This window comes from Neomonachus schauinslandi, chromosome 6 (assembly GCF_002201575.2).
Source record: "Neomonachus schauinslandi chromosome 6, ASM220157v2, whole genome shotgun sequence".
Lineage (NCBI taxonomy): Eukaryota > Metazoa > Chordata > Mammalia > Carnivora > Phocidae > Neomonachus > Neomonachus schauinslandi.
The window spans coordinates 101599129-101623444 of record NC_058408.1 but is presented as its reverse complement, the minus strand read 5'-3'; the positions used below and the strand labels follow the sequence as shown (position 1 = coordinate 101623444).

The 24316-nt window shown below is 37.1% G+C and overlaps 2 protein-coding genes across 3 annotated transcripts in view; one reads left to right on the top strand and one right to left on the bottom strand.

The window, feature by feature from the left end:
- The window catches only part of FAM149B1 (family with sequence similarity 149 member B1), a 79994-nt gene extending 66319 nt beyond the window's left edge, over window positions 1–13675 (bottom strand). Inside the window, exons 1-3 of the mRNA XM_021699929.1 lie at window positions 13436–13675; window positions 9264–9368; window positions 7846–7975 (exon numbers count right to left, since the gene is read on the bottom strand). Of these exons, the coding sequence (XP_021555604.1) occupies window positions 7846–7975; window positions 9264–9368; window positions 13436–13482 (282 nt within the window). The 5' untranslated portion in view covers window positions 13483–13675. The remainder of the gene's footprint in view (window positions 1–7845; window positions 7976–9263; window positions 9369–13435) is intronic.
- Window positions 13310–24316, top strand: part of ECD (ecdysoneless cell cycle regulator) — a 30200-nt gene continuing 19193 nt past the window's right edge. The window contains exons 1-6 of one of the 2 annotated variants that reach the window (XM_021699928.1): window positions 13310–13338; window positions 15130–15347; window positions 18511–18628; window positions 21893–21980; window positions 22097–22275; window positions 23520–23712. In XM_021699928.1, coding sequence (XP_021555603.1) covers window positions 15143–15347; window positions 18511–18628; window positions 21893–21980; window positions 22097–22275; window positions 23520–23712 — 783 coding nt within the window. In that variant the 5' untranslated portion in view covers window positions 13310–13338; window positions 15130–15142. Of the gene's footprint in view, window positions 13339–13762; window positions 13931–15129; window positions 15348–18510; window positions 18629–21892; window positions 21981–22096; window positions 22276–23519; window positions 23713–24316 lie in introns of those variants that run through there. The other variant, XM_021699927.1, reaches the window with a different exon arrangement.

The window sequence follows — 24316 nt, the reverse complement described above, 5'->3', positions numbered from 1 at the left end:
AACACTTCATCTAAAACATGATGTAATGTATGGGGATTAACATAAGAATAAAAAAAAAAAGAATAGAACAATATTTTATCTCTGAAAAAAAAAAAAAAAAAGCCTGGAGTATCCTGTGCCAGAAAGTAAGTATGTGCTCAAAGAAGGATAATATGGCAAAATGGCACAGAAGCCAGTATAAAGGGAATTCTACTGGCCAAAAGCTGGGACAGTATGAACTTCAAAATAAATAACGATAATGATATATTACAACTACCTGAATAAAATAGGAATCCATGAGTCTACACTGATGTAAATAAATTCAAAAATTGAAAGTGATGAGGAATAGGATAGTAGCTACATAATTTCAAAGTTACCTCTCCACAAAATACTTTTATTTTTTTTTAAACTTTATTTATTTGAGAGAGAGAGAGAGAGAGAGCACAAGCAGGGGGAGGGGCAAAGGGAGAGGAAGAAGCAGACTCCCCACTAAGCAGGGAACCCAACTGGGATCATGGCCTGAGCCTAAGCAGGGAACCCAACTGGGATCAAAACCTGAGCTCAATCGCCTGAGCCACCCAGGCGCCCCTCCATAAAATACTTTTAAACAACAGAAAAAAAATTAAGGTGTAAGACACCACACCTTAATTAAGTGATCAAAGTGAACATCATCAATAATGGGACAAAGGGAACCATGTGCCACCAAATAGAATGCAATGAGAAAAACAAGCTCGTATCTGTGATATCACAAATTGAGGAACTATTCCAGATGGAGACTAAAGAAACATAACAATATTAAGTGAACTTTTGCTATACAGGATGCTACTGGGACAACTAGTGAAATTTTAATGGGGTCTAGAGATTAGATGGTAGCCACATTTCACTGTTAGTTTCCAGAATTTGATGCTTATACTCTGGTCATGTAGTATCCTTGTTTGAAGGAAATACACAAAAATATTTGGTATGAGGGGGTATCATGTCAGTAACTTACTCTCAAATTATTCATGAAAGATAGTTCTTTGTACTGTACTTGTAACCTTCCTGTAAATTGGAGGTTGTTTCAAGTTTTTAAGAAAATACTCTATGTAGCATTTGCAACTCTGATCTCAAAACTTGGATTTCGGGCGCCTGGGTGGCTCAGTTGGTTAAGCGACTGCCTTCGGCTCAGGTCATGATCCTGGAGTCCCGGGATCGAGTCCCGCATCGGGCTCCCTGCTCGGCAGGGAGCCTGCTTCTCCCTCTGACCCTCCCCCCCTCATGCTCTCTCTATCTCATTCTCTCTCAAATAAATAAATAAAATCTTTAAAAAAACAAAAACAAACAAAAAAAAACTTGGATTTCATTAATTAAGACACAACCTTAAAAACAAAATAATGGATTTCAAAGGAATTACCTACTCTGACATACATGTGATACCTGCAATGAAATCTTTGGGTAATACAAGAAAAATATCAACATTATCTATATACTAACTAGAAGCCTTAAAAAACATAATCATAGCAATAAAGATCAACGATAAACGTATTCTTCAAAAAATTAGTTTTCATATGATCCAACAATTCCACTCCTAGGTATATACCTAAGAATATTCAAAACATATGTACACAAATATTCATAGTAGCATTATTCATAATAGTCAAAAAACAAAACCCAAATGTCCATCAGCTGATGAATAGATGAACAAAATTTTGGTATTTTTGGAATTATATTCATCAATAAAAAAAGAAGTACTGATACTTGCTAAAACATGGCTAAATCTTGAAAATATGTGAGGTAAAATAAGCCAGACACAAAAGGTCACATATTGTATGATTCATTTATATGAAATGTCAGAATAGGCAAATCCACACAGGCAGAAAGCAGATCGGTGGTTCTCAGGGGGCTGAGGGACTGGAGGGTTGGGGAGTGACAGCTAATGTGTATGGACTTCTTTTGGGGGTGATAAAGATGTCTTGAAATTAGTCAGTAGTGATGGTTGCACAACTTTGTGAATATACTAAAAACCACTTCACTGTTCACTTTAAAGGAGTGAATTCTATGTTACGTGAATATCACAGTAAAAAAAGAAGTCCAGGGAAAGTTTAATCTAGTATTAAATAGATGAGAAATCTATTAACATATAAGTAAAATATTAGAAGTTTTAAAAACATGACAAAGAATATAAACTTTTGCCAAGGCCAACATTATCCTAGAACTCATTTCCCTTGAAAAAGAGGTACTGTACACCTATATAACAGCAATAAATAGATTAAAAATGTAATTTTTAATATTGTACCATATAAGGTACCTAGGAATAAGTCTTCAGCAAATGGACCTTTATGGACAAAATTAAAACAATTTATTAAAAGATATTAAAGAAATTGATATTAAATGAAAAGATTTATGGGGAGCCCGGCTGGCTCAGTCAGAAGAGCATGTGACTCTTCATCTCAGGGTCATGAGTTCAAGCCCCATGCTGGGTGTAGAGATTACTTAAATAAATAAATAAACTTAAAAAAGAATGAAAAGATTTAGATATCAAATTCATTGAATAGGCGAACTCAGTATCATTAAGATGGCAGTCCTCCCCAAATTGACCTACGCAATTTAACAATCAGATTCTAACATACATGACAAGGATTGGCCAAGACAATTATGAACAATGCTATAAGAGTTCCCTACCACATATTTTAGATTATTATAAAGCTATAGTTTAATTAAAACCAGTTGTATGAGTTTAGGACAGAACAGACCCTTTCATATTTTAAAACTTAATCTATAACATAGGCAGCAGAGCAGTGGGGAAAGGATGCAGTGATTCTCTGGGAAATGATACCACCTTCTATGGAAGAGTTGAAAAAGGTATGTGTGCATTTTTAGTGATCACAATGACTAGGGGGTGCTCTAGGTATTTAATATGAAGGGATCATGAATATTAAACATCCTGCTAGCCATGAGACATTTCTGTACAATAGCCACACCTAAAATGCCAAAAATGCCCTTGCTCAGAAATCCTGAACTAGTCAGTAAATGGTACTAAAAAAATTCATTATCCATATGGGAAAATTATGTTCCTGCTGTATATCATATACAAAAAACAATTCCAGGTGAATTATAGACTTAAATGTGAAAATTGTGAAAGTTATAAAAGCCATATACTAGGAAAAGATATTCGTAATACATTTAACAAAGGATGAGTGTACGATTTCTACTACTAACAAAAGCAATAAGGGTGGCTTAAACAAAGTAAAAGTTTATTTTTCTCATAAAAAAATTAGTCTACGGGTAGGCATTAAAAAGCTGATATAGTGGCTCCATGGACATCAAGGACTCAGTTTCTTCTATTGTTTCCATTCTCAGTGACACTTCATGGTCCAAGATGGCTGCTGTACCTTTAGCCATAGTTCCATGTTCCGGGCAGGAATTAGGAGAAAAGGGGTAAAATGGAAAAAAGGGCATTCTAGAAAGCTCTATCTCCTGACTTTTGTATACAATTCATTAGCTACCACTACCTGTAACAGAGGCTGAGAAATAAATTTTCAACTGGGTATAATACCTGAAGTTCTATGGGAAGAGTGGATATAATGTAGGTATCTGACAGTCTCTGTTATACACATCTAGAACAGGGATCAGCAAACTATGATCTGGCCCACAGCCTATTTTGTAAATAAAGTTTCATTGGAACAGTCACACCCATTTATTTACCCATTATCTATCGCTGCCTTCTCACTACAGTGAGAGCTGAGGGTCTGATAGGGCCCGCAAAGTCTAAAATATTTATACTTTCTCAAAAAAGTACACCGACCCCTAATCTAAAAGATAAAGAACTCCTATTAATTAATATGAAAACAATAAAAAATAAAAATAAATGGATATGAAATATAAACAGGCAAGTCACAGACTACAAATATGTGCAATATCATGTATGAACTCGCCAAACATAATGCTGAGCATAAGAAGCCAGATACAAAGAATACATATTGTATGATTTCATTTATATGAAGGGCAAAAATAAAAAAAAAACTAGTGACAAAGGTCAGAATAGCAGTTATTTTTGGGGTTGAGAGAGGGCATCTAGGAGCCTGTAGGGTGCTGAGTGCCTATATCTTATCTGGGTGCCACTTCTCTCTCTCTTTCACACAACACACACACACACGGTATGCAAAATTTTTTTTCTAACCAATGCAATAGCATCAGATACCTCTTTTTAAAACCTGAAAGTCTGGCAAAGATTAAAAAGTATGATAATTCACTGTTTTGGTCAAGAGTATAGGAAAATAGGCCCTTCCATATATGTTCCTGGTGAGACTGCAGATCGGAATAACTTCTACAGAAACAACTTGGCAACAGCTTTCAAAATTACAAAAGCATCTTTTGACCAGCAATTCCACCTCTAAAAGTTTATCCTCAGATATATTCACATTTATGTAAAATAGTATATGTACAGTGTTATAAATGCAGCATTTTTTTGGTAACAGCAATGAATATGCGGCCATTAAAGAACAAGTAAATTTTTTATAATAATAGATATTCTTCAAAATATACTGTTAAGTGGAAAAACAACTGGCACTAAATAGCGTATATGACAAACTTTATGTAAAAATAAAAATAATTAAAATGTACAAAGTTAGCAAAGGAATCAATTAAATTTTTTAATAAAGAATTCTTATTTGATTCCTTATTTTAATTGAAATAACTTTTGTGCTTTGACATTGAAACTGGTATTTCCTATTCAATTGGCAAATAGTCATCAAGTCTCAAGGGTTTCCTCCTATCTTACTGAGAATTTTTATAAGGAATGATTTTTGAAATGTATCAAATACTTTTTCAGCATCTATTGGTTTGATCATATTTTTTTATTTAATTCATCAATGTTAAATATACTACATTTGCAGGTACTGACCCATCTTTGTATTCCTAGAATAAACCTTACTTGATTATTAAAAAAATATCAACCCAAAGCATATAAAGCTAAAATAGAACAGAACTGAATTAGCTACTTTTATGACTGTTGGCTATAAAATTTTTAATAATAGATATAATTAGGATAGAAAAGGAAGGTCTTCCTTCACATTATATTAACTTTAAATTTTAGAATATTTTTTTAATTTTAGACTATTTTAAAAGAAATAAACCTAGAATATAAACTCCAGGATGATTATAAATAATAAATATATTTAGCCATTTATTTGGCCAAATTAATTAAACTGAAAGGAAGAAAAACACCAGGACAGTTCCAAAGTAAATAAAATGTATAAATACTAACTTCAATTTTAGTATCAGTTGTAACTTACAATAAGATATTTTACTCAAAGTAAATAATAAAATGATAAAGAGAATTAAAGGAAGATCTAAATAAAAGGACTGTATTTCTAGCTAGAATACTATGTTAAGATGAGAAATGACTGAAATGTGTATATAAAGTATTCAGCACAGTGCCTGGCATCTACTAAATACTCAATAAATTTTAATTCTCTCTACACCTTCCCTAATTTAATATAAAGTTATAATGCTAGACCAATTAAATCCCTGATGAATATTTTATAAAATTTGGTGCAAGTGAAAATAAAATTCAGCTTAAGATGTAAAGAGGACATAAATACTAATATTTATTGTTTAATGAACAATAAATTTGCCCTAAATATTTTAAAACTACAATGAAAACTACATGATTTTAAATCAAATATAGAAAAAGGGCTCGGGGCGCCTGGGTGCCTCAGATGGTTAAGCGTCTGCCTTCGGCTCGGGTCATGATCCCGGGGTCCTGGGATCGAGCCCCATGTCTGGCTCCTGGCTCAGCGGGGAGCCTGCTTCTCCCTCTGCCTCTCCCCCTGCTCGTGCTCCCTTTCTCTCTCTCTCTATATATATATCTCTGTGTCTCGAATGAATAAATAAAATCTTTAAAAAAAAAAAAATAGAAAAAAAAAAAAGGGCTCAAACAAAATAGGTTCAACAGCATAAAAACTTAATTCATACCTCATACCATGAATTATTAAAGAAGTCTGGTGAGTTAAAAAGATAAACACAAAATTCTATAAAACGCTATTAGGAAGAATACTGTAATATTCCATCTTTCTAAAGATAAAATCCTGACTAGTACAGAAATGAAGGTAATAGAAAGAAAAAGTAGTAGATGAAGATCAAAAGTGAAATGGTAATATTTGATCGTTAAAAAAGATCTGCTACACAGTAAATAACAAAAGGAAAGCAAAGGAAAAGGAAACATTTGTATGACATTCATAACTTATAAAGAAGTACTAACTGCATTATAGAGACAACTAATGGAAATATATAGTTAGTACACTAAAAACCTCACAATAAGCCATCAAATTAATTAATTCCCTTAGGATAAAATTTATATTCTTTCCTATGGCCTTATATCATCTAGTCCTGCCTGCCTCTCTGATTTCATTTATGCTTTCTCTGCCTGATACCATCCCCCAACCACACTGACCTTTTTTCAGTTCCATGAACACACCACTTTCCCTTGGAAACATGAAGCTCTTTTCATCCTTGCTGCTGGTTAACTGTCGGGAAAGTTCTTTCCTCACCCTTCACATGGTTAACTCTTTAATCTGTAAATCTCATATCTACCCTATCTGATAATCCTATCTAAAGTAAATCCCCCCCTATAATGTCCTGTTCAGTACCCTGTCATCTTCCTTAGAGCACTTCTCATCTTTTGTATTTTACTTGCTCTTGTCACTCTCCCTCATTAGACTATTCAATTGTGAGTCTCACTCACCCTACATTCCCCAGTACAATGTCTAGCAACAGTTGTACTCAATAAATACTGAATGAATGAAGAAAAACTGAAAACTCAAACATCAGATAAGGGAAAGCTCTAATTATGATATTAGGAATATTATATAACTATATATAACTATTCAAATTGACAGGTACGGAAGTAGTAAAAGAAATATTTATATGGAATAATGGTGAATGGAAAAGCAGACCACAAAACAGGATGCACATATACAACTAAGAAAGGAAAGTGTATATACAACCAAATTCAAATTACTGGAAAATAATTCATGGTGATAATAATAGATTATAACAATTAGCAGACTTTTGTAAAGAAAACAAGTTGCTGACAATACAGTATAAAGTCAGTATTGTGGAAAAATGCTTACAAAATAATACTAAGTGAAAAAAACAGAGCGTAACATTGTATGTACACCATGATTACAGCTAGGTCAAATTAAATATAGATTGAAAGAAGACACAAATAAAAATACCTATTGCATCAAGGCAATAAATGTGCATAAAATGTGACTTTAGAATTTTCTTTTAAGGTTTTGATCTTTTAAAAATAATATTTTATAATGGGAGACAGCCGTAAGTAAGTAAGTAAATAAATAAATAAGTCAATATCATCTCAACACCTAATAAATAATGACTAAACATTTTGGGTTGATATCTTTAGTCCTTTTTTCTAGTATGTATATAAGCAAAAATATATGTAAACTCAAAATAGAACCACACTATCCATACTATTTTTAATCTGCTTTTTTTCATTCAGTCATATATCATAATCATTTTCCCAGTCTATAGTGGCTTAATAATCAAGTTCCAAGAACAATTTAAACAACAGGGTAACATTAGTGGTGGAGAGACACATTAGTGGACTACACAAAGCAAAAGTGGACCCAGGGCCCAGATCCATACTAACCTGCAACTATTAAGTCAAACATTTCTAAGGATCAACTACTGTATCCATAAAACAGAGCAAATACTGAAAGAGGGTAAAAACTGATAAGAAGTATTAAAATGTAAAGAACCAATCTTCATAGAGTGAAGGAATGAAATATACTGACAAAACTGACAAATCCTAACTCCCAGAATAGTCTCCCAAGCACTCCATCAGACCAATAACATACAACTCACACCATAGCCCCAGGAGAAGTCCGAGCTGCCTTCTGTAGAGATCCCTGTGCCTGTATAGCTTGGAAAAGCAAATCTTGAATTCCCAGTGTCAGCTGATGTAAAAGGTGATTCTTGTGTGATGTCAGACTCACTAAATGCACAATTTGGAAGGAAGAGAGAAAACAGAAAAATTCTTATACTTCCTCAAGTTTCTGTAGCAGTAACTACTCAGCAGTTTACTAGGTAACAAGCATGCATACAAATATATCCACAGAAGCAAAAATAAATGAAGAACTTAACATTTAAGCATCATGGAAAAGTCTAATTCCTATAGAATTGATGACAGTGATTCTAAATAATTCTAGTCATACTTTACAACAAATACTTTAACATTCCACTTACAACATCTACCCTTGAAAACTAAAGACATTTCAGAAATATGAATAGTAATGTCTGAACTTGTATGGCACTTTTACAATTTACCAAGCACTTTTATAGATATAATTCCATTTTATCCTCACAACAACCTGGTGATGCAGAACTCAATTAACCTCATTTAAAAATTGTTTTAAGTTATATTTATTTAAGTAATCTCTACACCCAATGTGGGGCTCAAACTCATGACCCCAAAATCAAGAGTTGCATGCTCTTCCAACTGAGCCAGCCAAGCACCCCAATTAACCCCATTTTAAAGACAATCTGAGATTGAGTTCTAGGTTTTGAAATTAGCTTTTATGACTATAATTTTTCTGTGATACCACATTGCTTCTCAGAACCCTCTTTGACATTACAGTATGCTGTTTCTTAAAATGATAACTGCAGCTAATACTTACTCATTTACCATATGCCAATCATTGTGCCCAGTTTTACATACTTTACCTCATTTATATTCACAACACCCGTTAAGAGACATTATTATCTGGTAAGTAACTTGCCCTCTATTACCCAGCTAATAAGTGGCAGAACCAGAATTAAAAATCAGATATTAGGGACACCTGGGTGGCTCAGTCATTAAGCGTCTGCCTTCAGCTCAGGTCTTGATCCCAGGGTCCTGGGATCGAGCCCTGCATAGGGCTCCCTGCCTGGCGGGAAGCCTGCTTCTCCCTCTCCCACTCCCCCTGCTTGTGTTCCCTCTCTCGCTGTCTCTCTCTCTGTCAAAAAATAAATAAAATCTTTTAAAAATAAATAAATAAATAAAAATCAGATGTTAGACTCCTTCTGAGTCTTGGCTTTTAACTATGTCATAATACTACTTTTCAAGGGTTATAAGTATGATGTTCCCATTAGCTGTTCCAGAATGAAAACTGAATGGTACTGAAAATGTGATAAAAGTTCTTGTTTTGTTTCATTAGTACAAGACTAGATATTGAGCCTAAGCCAAAAAACACTTTTGCCATTATCAAGTGTAATAAGCAAATAAGTACACTTTATATTATTACCTTTGGGAACTTGTGTCTTTTTCATGGCTGTCATTGGTAGAAGAAATTTCATCCAGTTGCTCTGGAAGAGGATGGTGATTAATAGCATGTTTTGTTATTCCTTTCCTGTGAAAGATTTTTTAAAAAGTTATATTTCCTGTAAAGAAAAAATATATACTTTTCAATAACTTGACTACAAGTTAGTTACCTACTTCCTGCTGCTCTGGGACTGCACCGTCCTATATGGTAGCCACTAGCAGTTAAAATGTGATTAGTCAGTGTGATGAGCACCAGGTGTTGTATGGAAGTGTTGAAACACTCTAGTGTACACCTGAAACTAGTATTACACTGTATTTTAACTAACTGGAATTTAAATGAAAATTTTAATAATGTAGTTAGTCGGAAGTGAGATGTTTTAAGTATAAAACATGGGATTTTGAAGTCTCAGTACAACAAGAATGTATAATAGATCAATAATTTTATCTTAATTACATATTAAAATGATAATATTTTGGATATGCTGGGTTAAAAATATATTCTTATAGTTTCACTGCAAATTTAAATTACAGTAAGTTATAACCACACACCTTTTAGAACAGCTAACACAAAATATGGTAATGCAAGCGACAATGTGTAGAAACCAGATGTCTCATACACTGCTGATGGAAATGTAAAAAGGTACAGCCACTCTGGAATAGTCTCACAGTTTCTTTTTTTTTAAAGATTTTTTCTAAAAAATTGATGAGAGAGAAAGAGAGAGAACATAGGGAGGAACAGAAGGAGAGGGACAAGCAGGCTCTGCACTGAGCACAGAGCCCATCATGGAGTTGGATGCGGGGCTTGATCCCAAGACCCTGAAATCATGATCTGAGGTGAAACTTAACTGAGAACCAAGGAGCCCCAGTCACATAGTTTCTAATAAAACGTGTACCAATGTCAGTTTCCTGGCTTTGACACTACACTAGTTACATAAGTTGTCATCATTGGGAGAAGGTGGGGGAAGGGTTCGTGGGATTCTATGTATGATTTTTGTAACGGTGAGTCTATAATTATTTCAAACTAAAAACTCAAAAAATTAATTTCATGTTTCTACTATTTTTTAACGTGACTACCTGAAAATTTAAAATTCCATATGTGGCTTTATTCTATTTCTGTTGGACAGAGCTGCTCTGAAGAGTTCAACATGTACATTAGAGTAAACTAAGGGATCAATTATCATATGTTCCAGTCTTTTTTTTTTTTTTTTAAGATTTTATTTATTTGAGAGAGAGAATGAGAGACAGCACAAGAGGGAAGAGGGTCAGAGGGAGAAGCAGACCCCCTGCCGAGCAGGGAGCCCGATGCGGGACTCGATCCCGGGACTCCAGGATCATGACCTGAGCCGAAGGCAGTCACTCAACCAACTGAGCCACCCAGGCGCCCCATATGTTCCAGTCTTAACGTTATCTATAGTAGACTTACCTCCCCCACAAAATTCTGCAATAAAAAAAGTTTAGGAAACATGATAAACTAAACAAAGTACATAGGTTTCTTTATAAAAGGTCTCTTTAGGGTCTTTAATTTGCAAATGTAATTATAAATCTCTAATACTCTTACTTCATAGGCAAGGAAAGTGAAGCACAGAGAGATTAAGTAACCTGCTTAAGGTCATATGTCTACGAAGTGATGGAGCCAGGATTCAAATCCAAGTACTCTGGCTCTGAGGCTTCTCAGAGCAAATGAATAATTTGAGATTTTAGTGAATGGTACCATTTTTGTATATAAAGATAAAGCTAAGGGCCCGGTCAGCAGAGCTTGCACTTGAAATTATTTCTCAAATGTGGGGATGGATTTGTGCAGAGCTATTTGTACTTCTCTCATTCAATGATCCTACAATCAAAAGCTTGTCTCTGAGACAGTGGTAGTGAACAGAAATGTGGATTCCAGCTACAAAACAGAAACGTAAGACATTTTTTAGTCTGTCAAAGAAATCTAACTATGAAATGATGATTAGATAATACCAAAGAAATATTAAATTTGATCACAGCATTGTTTTTACATAAGAAAATACCTAGGGGTGCCTGGGTAGCTCAACTGGTTGGGCGTCCGTCTGTCTGCCTTTGGTTCAGGTTGTGATCCTGGGGTCCTGGGATCTAGCCCTGCATCAAGCGCTGCATCAGGCTCCCTGTTCGGCAGAGTCTGCTTCTTCCTCTCCTTCTGCCCCTCCCCCTGCTCGTGCTCTTTCTTTCTCTCAACAAATAAATAAAATCTAAAAAAAAGAAAATACCTATAATTTTTAGAGATGCATACTGAGGTATACAGGGGTGAAATAAGTGGGGTTTTGCTTTCTTATTTACAGATGATGGACAGAGAGGCTGAAAAAAAGATAAAGAAGATAGATGAAGCAAATATATCACAATTTGATAATTGTTGAATGTGGGTGATAGGTGGTTCATTTTATTATTCACTATACATGTATGTTTGAAATTTATCACTTGTTAAGTGTTAAGCTGTATGTTGAAAATCACTTTTTTTTTTCAAACTCTTTTCAATATCTATAATTTGGAACTATTAGGGAGAAAACTAAAGTTACTTCTTCAAAGCAAATTATCATTCTAGTAAAAACTGTTTTTATTTTACTGTCATTTAGATACATATAATCCTCATTATCTTCATTATTTGTATCATCCTGACTCTAGAGAATCATCTTTGAAGAGACTTGTCTTTAGAGAGTATCAATCAAATCAACAATAGAGAACACGTAACGTACTATACTGGAGTAATTCTCACCCACTAAATGCCTACCAACAATTTTTTCCACAAATGAGTTTTGTTTTTGTTTTTTTACTCTCAGAATGGTCAGAATTAATTATAAAAGCAGACTTTTAGCTAAGTCCTGTTCCCTTTATTGGAAAATTACTTTCTTCTACTTCCTAAAAAGCTTATTATCTGAATTGCTCCTGTGTAGATATCCTATTACTTAGTAGATAATAAGCTTCTGAAAGACAAGGCGAGATCACAGATTTTCTTTGTATGGCCACTGTACCAAATAAAGCTGGGAAAGGACAGGAAATTACCAATTACTGAGCATCTACTATGTGTCAAGCCCTGTGCCACCACTTTAGATATGCTTTTAGAGAAAGACCAATATTACAGAAATGAATGCTCAAATATTTAGTAATCTGCTGAAAAGTCACATGACCAGGAAAGAGCCAAGCCAGACACCCAGATTGACTGAAGATTCCATGCATGTTATTACCATGTATAGTTAATATTTAATTTTTTAATGTATGGTTGCTAAAATTACATAGCTCTACAGAGAAAAAAAGTTGGAATTTGAGGACAAAAAGCCCAAGCTCAAAACCTATTGGTTATATAATCTTAGGATGTGTAACCTTTCTAATATTTCATATTCTGAAAAACTGAAAGATAATCATACCCATCTTACAGAGTTGTTGCAAGGATCAAGATGTGAAAGTCTTTTTGAAAGTATAAAGCATTAACAAATGTACAACATTATCATTACTTGCTAAATTACAACACCTCACCAGGGGTGGGAGGTGGGTTTTTAAGCTTAAATATTTGCTCTCTAGAGCAAAACTTATCCTTAAGGATTCTGATGTTTAACTGCAGAGATGGGGAAGCAGTTAGTGTAATGATTATGACCAACGCTTCGGGGTCAGACTGACACCAGGTTTGTGTGCTCCACCACTTTCTGCCTGTATAATCTTTGGCATACTACAATCTTAAATCTGGGATCTTTGTTTGTAGAATGTGCAAAATAATATTCCCTATTCTGTATCCTGATAGGATTAAGTGAGCTAATGCATGCTTTGCACGGTGCCTGGCACTAGACATATTCAACTTTTCTGTAGCACTCAGTCAGCTATTGGTAACTTCTCGATTCGTCAATGGCATGAAGCACTGAGGAAACTACAAATGCCATAGGAGACCCAGTCCCTGAGTACAGAAGTGCAGCCCAAGAGGGCCAAGTCCTAGGAAAGCACAAGTGACATGCCCTTAGCTGGAGATGGAGGCAGACCGGGCAGCGTCTGACAAGTCTGGGAGGAGAGAATTCCGAAGAAAATTCTCCTTCCCCCGCCCGGGAAAGGGAAAGGTGAGAAGCACTGGTTGGGAAGGGTTCCAACCAGGGCGCCCGCGGCCCGCCTCAGCCTCCCCCGGCCCGGGCTAGGGTGGCTGAGCAGTACACTCACAGCTCCAAGCTTTGCGGCACCGCCTTCCGAGTGTATCTGGAGATCATCCTCCTCTTCCTCCTCTGTCGTGGAGGGGGCGGGCACGCCAGGGTGGGGGCCTCCGGGCCTGGCCCTTCCGCCGGCTCCGGCCCGGCCCCCTCCCGCCACCTTCCGGCCCCGTCACGCCCCGTCGCCTAGACTCCGGACCGCCACCACTCCCTGGGTCCCCACCCCTCCAGTCCTCCGTCCTCCTTGCTTCCCCGCGGGGGCGGAAGTGACGAACGCACGAGGGCACCGCGTAATGCTCCCGCGGACGCGCAGCAGTGACGCCACCGGGGGTTCCGGGGCCGAGCGGGTCTTTCAGAGCTTCCGCTGGCCGCAGGTGCTCGGCAGGCGTCTGGACTGACCTTGGGCCAGGCTTTGGCTGCTACTGGCAGCTCCCGACCGGCTCACGCGGTGGGAGGGGCGGTCGAGGAAAGGGGCCGCAGCGGAGACGCGTGGGGGAGGCCGAGAATCGTAAGCGGAATTGGCTTCCTTTTGTCGAATGGAGGGCGGAAGCTTAGTCTGAGTAAAGAGCACTGGACTCCAGCTCGGCTCTCTGCTGCGTGGTCGCTTCTCTTTCTGTGTGCCAGTTTTCTCACTTGTACAGCAAGGAGTTAGCCTGAGTGATTTCAAAGTCCCTTCCGGTTCTGACACTAAATTCTTCATAAAAATGTGTGCTTGGCATTATGAGGTGGGTGGATGGGATTATCTGTCCCTCTGGGTTAAGAAGCCAAACGATTTGGACAGACTGGATAGAAGATGCAGGTTCCTCTCGACCTCGTTTTATTAGCCCATGAGAAACCGAGTAAAAATAAAAATCGAATTGTGCCTTACAGTGGACCATCCAGTGCAGTGCCTCCCTTTTCCAAGCCTCATCTGGCAGCAATAGTAAGCTAGTACTTTTGTTTGTAAGGGAAACCCTTAGAAAATAGAGGTATTTACCTCCTCTTATATACCGGAGCTACCACCCCCCACCCCGCTCCAGACCTGAAAAAGGGACAGTTTTAGGACAGCTCTAGGATTAAGAACCATGGGCAAATTATTTTGGTGTGAGATGATAGGCCATGTTTTGTGGTTTTGAATTCCCCTATGCCGTACAATAGTCATAAAAGATTTAAATTCTGCAGAGTGAGGGAGATTGCCCTAGAGAGTTTTAAGTAATAATTTAAACTGGGGGAGAAATTTAGAAGTGAAAGAGTAACATTCTCATTCTACAGTTAAGGGAAAAGCCCTAAAAAGAGAAATTGAGGTGCTCTAAGTGACACAACTAATTAGTGGCAGAACATAAGATGTTATTGCAGTGCTTCTCAAAGTGTGTTACACACACTAGTGCTAGTGTGAGGGCAGACTTTTTTTTAATTTATTTTTTTCAAACGTTTTTTATTTTATTCTTGCATACTATTAGTTAATTTGGGAATGTGATACTCGATTTCCATTTATCATATCAAAAGTTCCTTTAATTTCAAGTATGAAAAACATAATTTTAAGTATAAAAGCATCATTAAAAGAATATTAAATAGGTGTTACTACTCATACTTGATCAAGGCAAAAAATGATAACACGTGGATAACTGAATTTTGGAAAACAATGGAATCATGTCAAATAGTTCAGAGAATGGGATTTTACTTCTACATTATTCTATGTGGTTTATATTATTGAAACTTTAAATGTAGTTTTCAAAGAAGAATGGAGGAAAATATGAAGCTTGCTACAGTGGAAGACACTGTGGAGTATCACCTATTCCTGATACCAGATGAACCAAGGGACCCAGAAAAACACAAAGAGATTCTTCAAAAGTATATTGAGAGGATAATGACTCAGTTTGCACCTATGCTGGTCCCCTATATCTGGCAGAATCAGCCTTTCAATCTTAAATATAAACCTGGGAAAGGTAAGGCACTTTTACTTATTTTGATGTGATATGACTTCTAATTCTGACAAGAGTGATCTATAATAGTCCATAGTTGATTCAGTGTTGTGAGGAGATTTATAACCTGAACTTTTTTTTATTAGTGATGCTTGCCTGTATTTGGCTAAGTCCTTAAACTTACCAAAAAAAATTTTTTTTAATTCATTTGATGAAAGCTTTCTAGTAGTAATTACCTTGAGAACTAACATATACTCAACATTATTAAACCATGGCTGTTCTTTGGAACTTTACTTTCCTGTGCTATAATGTATCTAAGTACTTTTACTAAACAGGTTCAGGCATCTGGCTTCCTTAACTGTAGCTCCCTTTAGTGGTTACTCTGTATTCCTCATTCCTGATCATGTGTTTAGTAGGCTGCCTTGTTTGACATAGTTTTGAAACTATGTGGCTCTGCCTGGCTTTTTAAAGAGAAATAATTGGGCCTATGGCCATTATTTGCTACTCAGAAGCATTTTGAGGTTGCTTCATGGCTTCTCTGTGTTGTTGGTGCTTGAGATCTGATTTTCTTATCATTTCATATAGCTTTAGTAAAATGAGGCACCAATAGGTGACCACAGCTCTTATTCATGCAGGGTCTTATTTCAGATCAGGAGTCTGGCATCTTTTGATACTGTCAATCTAGGTCTCAATGTAGTGTTCATCTGTTATTTTTGCCAAATGTGTTCCCTGGTGTTAATTTTATTGAACCCCTATTCACCGAAACACGTGATATTTATTGGCGAGAACACCGTCACAGCACAGCACATCCAAGACCAACTCCTTATCTTTTTCCTAGAAAATCATTTTTACCCAATGTTTTCTTGTCTTGCTTAATGGCATTATTATCCACGTAGCTATTCAGCTTGTTAATAATTCAAAATTATACAAAGCTCCTCACTTGACCATGTTCAGTCAAGCACTAAATCCTAGTGTGGTTACTCCTAAAATACAACCCTTTCTCTACATTTGTTGGCTACAATCTAGACGCTCTTTATCTCTTCATCTGGAAGACCACAGCAGCCACCTAACTAACCTCTCTGGTTACAGTATCTCCAGTCCCTCACACTGTTGCCAGTTACCTTTGTAAAACACGAATTTGATCGCATCAATCTTCTGCCTAACATCCTTCACCAGTTATCCATTGCTTCTGCATAAAGTTCAAATTGAAGTTTAATATATAAGGTAGATAAAAATAGATGCTCTAATTGGAGCTTCTCTAGTTGAAATTTGAGAGATCTGGGGTGGGGAGAAGAGTTGGTTGGGCTGTTCTTCCTACTTTTTTGTTTTGTTTTGTTTTTTTGCCATGGCAGCTCTTGAGACACTTCACAATGTGCTTGTTTGACCTTTAGTCTGTTAATGTGGTAGGTTACATTGATTGATTTTCATATGTATTACATTGCATTCCTGGAATAAATTCCACTTGGTCATGGTGTAAAATCTTTCAATGTGTCGAATTCAGTTTGCTAGTATTTTGTTGAGGATTTCTGCATCAGTATTCCAGGGATATTGGTCATAGTTTTCCTGTATTGTTTTTGTCTGGCTTTAGTATAAAGGTAATGCTGGCCTCATAAAATGGGTTTGGGAGTGTTCCCTCCTCTTCAGTTTTTAAGAGTTTGAAGAGGATTGATGTTAATTCTTCTTTAAATGTTGGTAAATTCTCTAGTGACCTTTTCTTTGTTGGGAAGTTTTTGATTACTGATTCAATGTCCTTTACTAGTAACCAGTCTGTTCAGACTCTCTATTTCTTCGTGATACAGTCTTGATAGGTTGTGTGTTTCTAAGACTGTACTCATTTCTTCGAAGTTATCCAGTTGGTTGGTGTACAGTTGTTCATAGTGTTCTCTTATAGTCCTTTTTATTTCTGTAGTATAGGTTGTAATATCGCCTTTCATTTCTGATTTTAGTTACTTGCGTCTCCTTTTTTTTCTTACTAATATAAGATTTTGTCAATTTTGTAATGTTTCAACAAACCAAATCACTTTATTTTTTTCTATTTTTCTCTTCTCTGTTTCATTAATCTCTGTTCTAATCTTCATTATTTCCTTCCTTCTGCTAGCTTTGGATTAGCTTTTCTTGTTCTCGTTCCTTAAGGTGTAAAGTTAGGTGGTTGATCTGGGATCTTTTATAACTATAAACTTCTTAGCACTGTTTTTAGTATGTTACGTGTTTGTTTTCATTTGTCTCAAGGTATTTTCTAATTTCCCTTGTAATTTCTTCTTTGACCCTTTGGGTTGTTTAGGAGTGTATTAAATTCTACATATTTTTGAATCCTGCATTTGTTTAAAAAAATCCTGCTCCATCTAAATTTAGCTTCCTGGGGCGCCTGGGTGGCTCAGTTGTTAAGTGTCTGCCTTGGGCTCAGGTCATGATCCCAGGGTCCTGGGATCGAGCCCTGCGTTGGGCTCCCTGCTCAGCAGGAAACCTGCTTCTCCCTCTCCCACTCGCCCTGTTTGTGTTCCCTCTCTCGCTGTGTGTCTCTCTGTCAAATAAATAAATAAAATCTTTAAAAAAATAAAAATAAAAATAAATAAATTTAGCTTCCTGGGCACCTGGGTGGCTCAGTCATTAAGTGTCTGCCTTTGGCTCAGGTCATGATCCCAGGGTCCTGGGATCGAGCCCTGCAGCATCAGGCTCCCTACTCAGCGGGAAGCCTGCTTCTCCCTCTCCCACTCCCCCAGCTTATATTCCCTCTCTTGCTGTCTCTCTCTGTCAAATAAATAAATAAAATCTTAAAAAATATATATTAAAGAAAATAAATCTAGCTTCCTTATATTCCCGGAACACTGTATTGTCTGCCATGCTTATATGCCTTTGCACATGCTATTCTCTTTTTCTGGACAACTTACTCCTGTCATTCCTCCAAGTGAGCATAGCTCAGTATGACATTATTTATGCTCACATCTCCCAGTGCATACGTCTGTTCATCATCTTGTTTTGAGATGGCGTGGTGGTCCATCTCCTGTTGTCTAGACCTTGGGTCCTCATAACTAGGCTTTTTATATCCTGTTCAGGATTGCAGCCCCAGCTCCCCGTATAGTACCTACAGCACGGTCAGTCAATGAATGTTTATTTGAATGATTACTTGCATTTTTATGTGCCCTGACAAATTTATTTGGTTATTTGATTGCTTTTCTCTTGTTTTTAGGAGATGTTCCTGCTCATATGTTTGGCATGACAAAGTTTGGGGATAACATTGAAGATGAATGGTTTATTGTTTATGTAGTAAAGCAAATTACAAAGGAATTTCCAGAGATAGTAGCAAGGTATTAGTTATTTTAATAATCTAAAGGAATTCTTTTGTTGAGACTGACTACGTTTTTATCCATTTAGTAAATTTTTTTCGGTAGTCTGGTGGAGACTGTACAAATTTGAGACATAGATTTTGAAGGTGACTTTGTGTTTTCTTCCTTTTCTCTTGTGACTTCCTTTTCTTGAGGAAAAATTAAAGTACATTGGAGAGCTTAACTTCCAAAATTTTTAAACAAAACCTGCCTATTTTAGTTTTTTAAAAAATAATTCTCATTATGAAAGACTAAATGCAGGGCGCCTGGGTGGCTCAGTCATTTCGGTTTCTGCCTTCAGCTCAGGTCGTGATCTCAGGGTCCTGGGATCGAGTTCCGCATCAGGCTCCCTGCTCAGCATGGAGTCTGCTTCTCCCTCTGTCCCTCCCCCAACTCGTTTTCTCTCTCTCAAATAAATAAAATCTTAAAAAAAAAAAAAAGAAAGGCTAAATACAGATGGTAAAAAAAATCCAAACAATACCAAAGGGTGTACTACTGTTTAAAAAAACTGTAGTAAAAAATCCCATTTGTATGTACATATATATATTTTACAGATTTCTTTACTATGTATTCCTCTATTATACTTTTAACTGTATTTTTTGAGAAATACAGAAAATGTTAACAAAAAATCAGGGAACAGTTGTATTGAAAGCCAAGTAGGTAACACTGCATTCTAAATCTATTTAAAATGGGAACTGATAGTTCTCTGTAGTTACCAAGTTGTGTCAGCAGAGGGCGTTTCACCCATTTGCCATATGTTCTCCTAGTTTTCCTGTCAGTCCCCAAATTCTAATCTATCCCCTCAACCTCTTCCCCAGCAGAACAAAAAGAAAAACAACTCTGAATATTATTATATTAAAATTTCAAACATGAAAGTAGAGAGAATAAACTCATATGTCCTTAACACCCAGCTTCAACAATTTTCAATTCATGGACATTCTTACTTTATCTATACCTTTCCGCTACTCTCCCATTACATAGCAAGATTATTTTAAAGCAAATCACAAACATGCCATTTGATCTTTAAATACTTTAAGATGTAAATGTAAGAGATAACTCTTATTTTAAACACTACTGTTACCACACCTAAAAATAATTAGCAATCATTTCTTAACAAATAATAGCATTTTAAGTGAACAAACACAAAGATATCCATTTCTGTCTTTACAAGGATAATAGGGAGAGGGCAGTGCCTTTGTGTATGGATTTTTATCTTCACTTTATTTTATTTTTTTAAGATTTTATTTATTTGAGAGAGAGAGACACACACACAGCATGAGCAAGGAGAGGAGCAGAGGGAGAAGCAGACTCCCCGCTGAGCAGGGAGCCTGACTTGGGACTCCAGGATCATGATCTGAGCTGAAGGCAGCTGCCCCAGATTCTGATCTTTATGTGATGATGGCTCATACCTACACCAGGCCTCTAAAGCTCTTTAAATAATAGACATCTACTGTCTTACCAGTTTTTTAAACAAATTAGAAAAAGAAAGAACTTCCTCTATGTCTCTGACAGATTAATCTTCCTAAGGTAGGGCTCTAACCATTTTTCTACCCTGCTTTGAAACCTTTCATTCCTTTTGTGTATAAAACTACGCTCATTCTCATTGAGTCTGCTAACATTAAAAAAAATTTTTTAATATTTTATTTACTTATTAGAGAGAGAGAGCACAAGCAGGGGGAGAGGCAGAGGGAGAGAGAAAGGGAGAAGCAGACTCTCCACAGAGCAGGGAGCCCGATGCGGGGCTCAATCCCAGGCCGCTGGGATCGTGATCTGAGCTGAAGACAGACGCTTAACTGACTGAGCCACCCAGGTGACCTGACTGCTAACATTTAAAGCTCTTCACAAAATGATACAACTGTGGGGTTTTTTTAATTTATTTATTTAGTTTAGAGAGAGAGAGCAGAAGCAGCAGGGGCAGAGGGAAAGAGAGAGAGAGAATCTCAAGCAGACTCCATGCTTATCGAGGACCCCAACCCAGGGCTCAGTCTCACAACCCTGAGATCACTACCTGAGCCAAAACCAAGAGTCAGGCGCTCAACCAACTGCTCCACCCAAGCGCCCCATAACTCTGCTTTTCTAGTCTTGTTATTTACTAATTGTCATTCTCCGAATATCCACCTTAAATATCCACCTCCATAATTTTGCTTATACTATTCCCTCTCCCAAGAACATCTCTCCTTTTCTCCTTATATCCACCCATTAAAAGCGAAAAAATCTTTTTTCCCTTTTGTGTGTGTGACAAGAGGAGAAAATAAGAATTTATATTCCTATTACCTAGATTATGCATAAGGAACTTCTAGAAGGATAAACAAGAAATAACAATGGTTGGAGAGTAGGAAAGGGACATATAGGGACAAAAGTAGGAAGGAAACTTTTTCATTATGTAACTTTTTATGTATTTTTTTAAAGTATAATCGTCTGACTGCCTTACCTATTCAAAAATTTAAATTTAGGGGCACCTGGGTGGCTCAGTTGGTTAAGCAGCCAGCTCTTGATTTCAGCTCAGTTCGTGATCTCAGGGTCCCGGGATCAAGCCCCACATCGGGCTCTGTGCTCAGTGGGGAGCCTACTTCAGGATTCTCTCTCCCTCTGCCCACCCCCGCACATATGCTCTCTCACTCACTCTCTCTCTCTAAAATAAATAATTAAAAAGTTAAAATCTTTTAAAAAATTTAAATTTTGGGACGCATGGGTGGCTCAGTTGGTTAAGCATCTGCCTTCAGCTCGGGTCATGATCCCAGGGTCCTGGGATCGAGTCCCACATCGGGCTCCTTGCTCAGTGGGGAGCCTGCTTCTCCCTCTGCCTGCCACTCCCTCTGCTTGTACTGTCTCTTGCTCTTTCTCTAGCAAACAAAATCTTTTTAAAAAAAATTTTAAATTTAAAAAATGTGATAGAAATGAAACAAAAACAAAATTATCTCTCAAGGTCCAAGTAACTTCCATAAATGCTTTCCGAATCTCGGCGCTAGGTGATTTTTTTCTTCTTTTGACACCCTATTGTATATTTTTCATATTTTTGTCTGGTGTTATTTATTTATGTACTTATTTATGTCCTTATCATCTCCAAATCCTCCTTCAATTTTAAAATCTTCTTCAGTACTTCATGGTGCCTTATTATAATAATCTATACATAGCATGTATTCAGATATTTACTAAAATGAAAGAAAAAATATTAGAATAAATGTGTTTTGATTAGTAGCATATATGTGCTTTTTCAATGCATAATTAGAATTTCTTCTGCATCAGGATTGAAGACAATGATGGTGAATTCTTGTTAATAGAAGCTGCTGACTTTCTCCCTAAATGGTTGGATCCTGATAATAGTGCCAATAGGGTAAGTATACCCAAATTTGGAAAATTTACAGAGATGAAATCATGTTGTAACATTTTTCATATGTACCTAGAGTTTGTCAGTGCCCAGAATGAAAACTAAAATGTATCATTTTGCAGGTGTTTTTCCACCGTGGAGAATTATGCATTATTCCTGCACCAAGGAAACCTGGAGCAGTGTCCTGGTTACCCACCACACCCCCAACAATCCCGCAAGCATTGAATATAATCTCAACACACCCAGAAGAAATTTTGGCTTCAGAATCTATACGAGCTGCTGTGAATAGGCGCATCAGAGGGTAAGAAAAATATTTTCATTGCTAGTGAAGGAGCCTTTTTATTTAGTGCAGCTCAAGTCTCTCAAATGTAGAATTTCTTCCACCTAGATTAATGCTCATTTTCATTCTGTCTTCCTCCTTCATGAAAGTGGCTAACAAATTAAATTTACATATTTTAAAATTAAGGCACAGGGGCGCCTGGGTGGCTCAGTCGCTAAGCATCTGTCTTCGGCTTGGGTCATGATCCCAGGGTCCTGGGATCGAGCCCCGCATCAGGCTCCCTGCTCAGCGGGAAGCCTGCTTCTCCCTCTCCCACTCTCCCTGCTTGTGTTCCTGCTCTCACTCTCTCTCTCTCTGTCAAATAAGTAAATAAAATCTATAAATAAATAAATAAAACTAAGCCACAGATATATCTTTAAATTCCCATTCATAGGTGTTAATATTCCACTCCCAATATTTTTGCATTTATTTACTTAGATACTGTGGCTAAGTATTATCTATATCTATAGATAAAAATTTTGAGGCCAATAGGAATGAAAACCTAAGGGAGCATTATGTACTCTGTGGTTCTGGGGCTCTGGATGGGATTCTTTGACCTATGTGGAACACTTTAGGTTCTATTCAGAAGAGCCTTCACCTAATAACATATTAGTTTGGCCTTTCGAATTTGAGTACCTATTCTATGTTTAGCACCATTCAGGTTTTAACAATATAAAATGTCTTTTAACTTTGTTCAGTATGCTTTGTATCATTGTTTTAGAAGAATGAACTGTGATTTTATCCTTGTTCCAAAGAATAGTAGGGTTTTCGTTTTGTCTTTATTAAACTACCTTTTTTTTTTTTTTAAGATTTTAGTTATTTATTTCAGAGAGAGAGAGAGAGAGCACAAGTGGGGAAGTGGGGAAGGGCGGAGGCAGAGGGAGAGCAGACTCCCCACTGAGCAGGGAGCCCAATGCGGGGCTCCATCCCAGGACCCACAGATCATGACCTGAGCCAAAAGCAGATGCTTAACCCACTGAGCCACCCAGGCGCCCCTGTTGAACTACCTTAATTCCTTTTCTTTATTTTCCATTTTTTCCTACTTTTGCTCTTCCCTCTCTTCTTTTCTGCAGTTTTTAGTGTATTTGGTAGCTTTATCTTCACCTTCCTTGTCATTCTACATCTTACTCTTGACGAACCAAGACAATATAAGAGGAAGTAAATGGTAGAAGAATTCTAGATATTTACATATCATAAAATAAAAATAATTATGTGACCTGTCACAGATACCCAGAAAAAACTCAAGCCTCCCTTCATCGTGCACGCTGCTTCCTTCCAGCTGGCATTGTAGCAGTGTTAAAGCAGCACCCCAGATTGGTGGCTGCGGGAGTCCAGGCGTTTTACCTGCGGGACCCCACTGACCTGCGAGCCTGCCGTGTTTTCAAGACTTTCTTGCCTGAAACACGAATAATGACATCGGTAAGATAGCTCTCTTGGTCATTGAGTTTTTGTCACTGGAAAAAGAGTTGAACATCATTGTCCGCTAGAAAAAACTGGAAATATTCTGTTTCCTCATGGCAAGTTAATATACTTTTTTTTCTTTTTTCTTTTCTCCCATCCGTGGAGGAAGATTTCAAGAGACTTCACTTCCTATTTAATATCTAAACGTTTCTTAGATATTTTCTGACCATATTTTTCCTATTTTATTTTCTTCTTGAGAATAAAACATTTCAGGGCACCTGGGTGGCTCAGTCGTTAAGCATCTGCCTTCAGCTCAGGTCATGACCCCAGGGTCCTGTGATCGAGCCCCTCATCAGGCTCCCTGCTCAGCAGGAAGCCTGCTTCTCCCTCTCCCACTCCCCCTGCTTGTGTTCCCTCTCTCGCTGTGTCTCTCTCTGTCAAATAAATAAATAAAATCTTAAAAAAAAAAAAAAAAGAATAAAACATTTCATTTCTTCCAGAGACTTAAGAATTATTCTTTATCTTCTACCCACCCAAATTGCCATATAATGTAACTAATGAGAAGAATTCCATTAGTGATAACTAAAACGTAGACAGTGAGGTCAATTTTGTGGTATGTGAA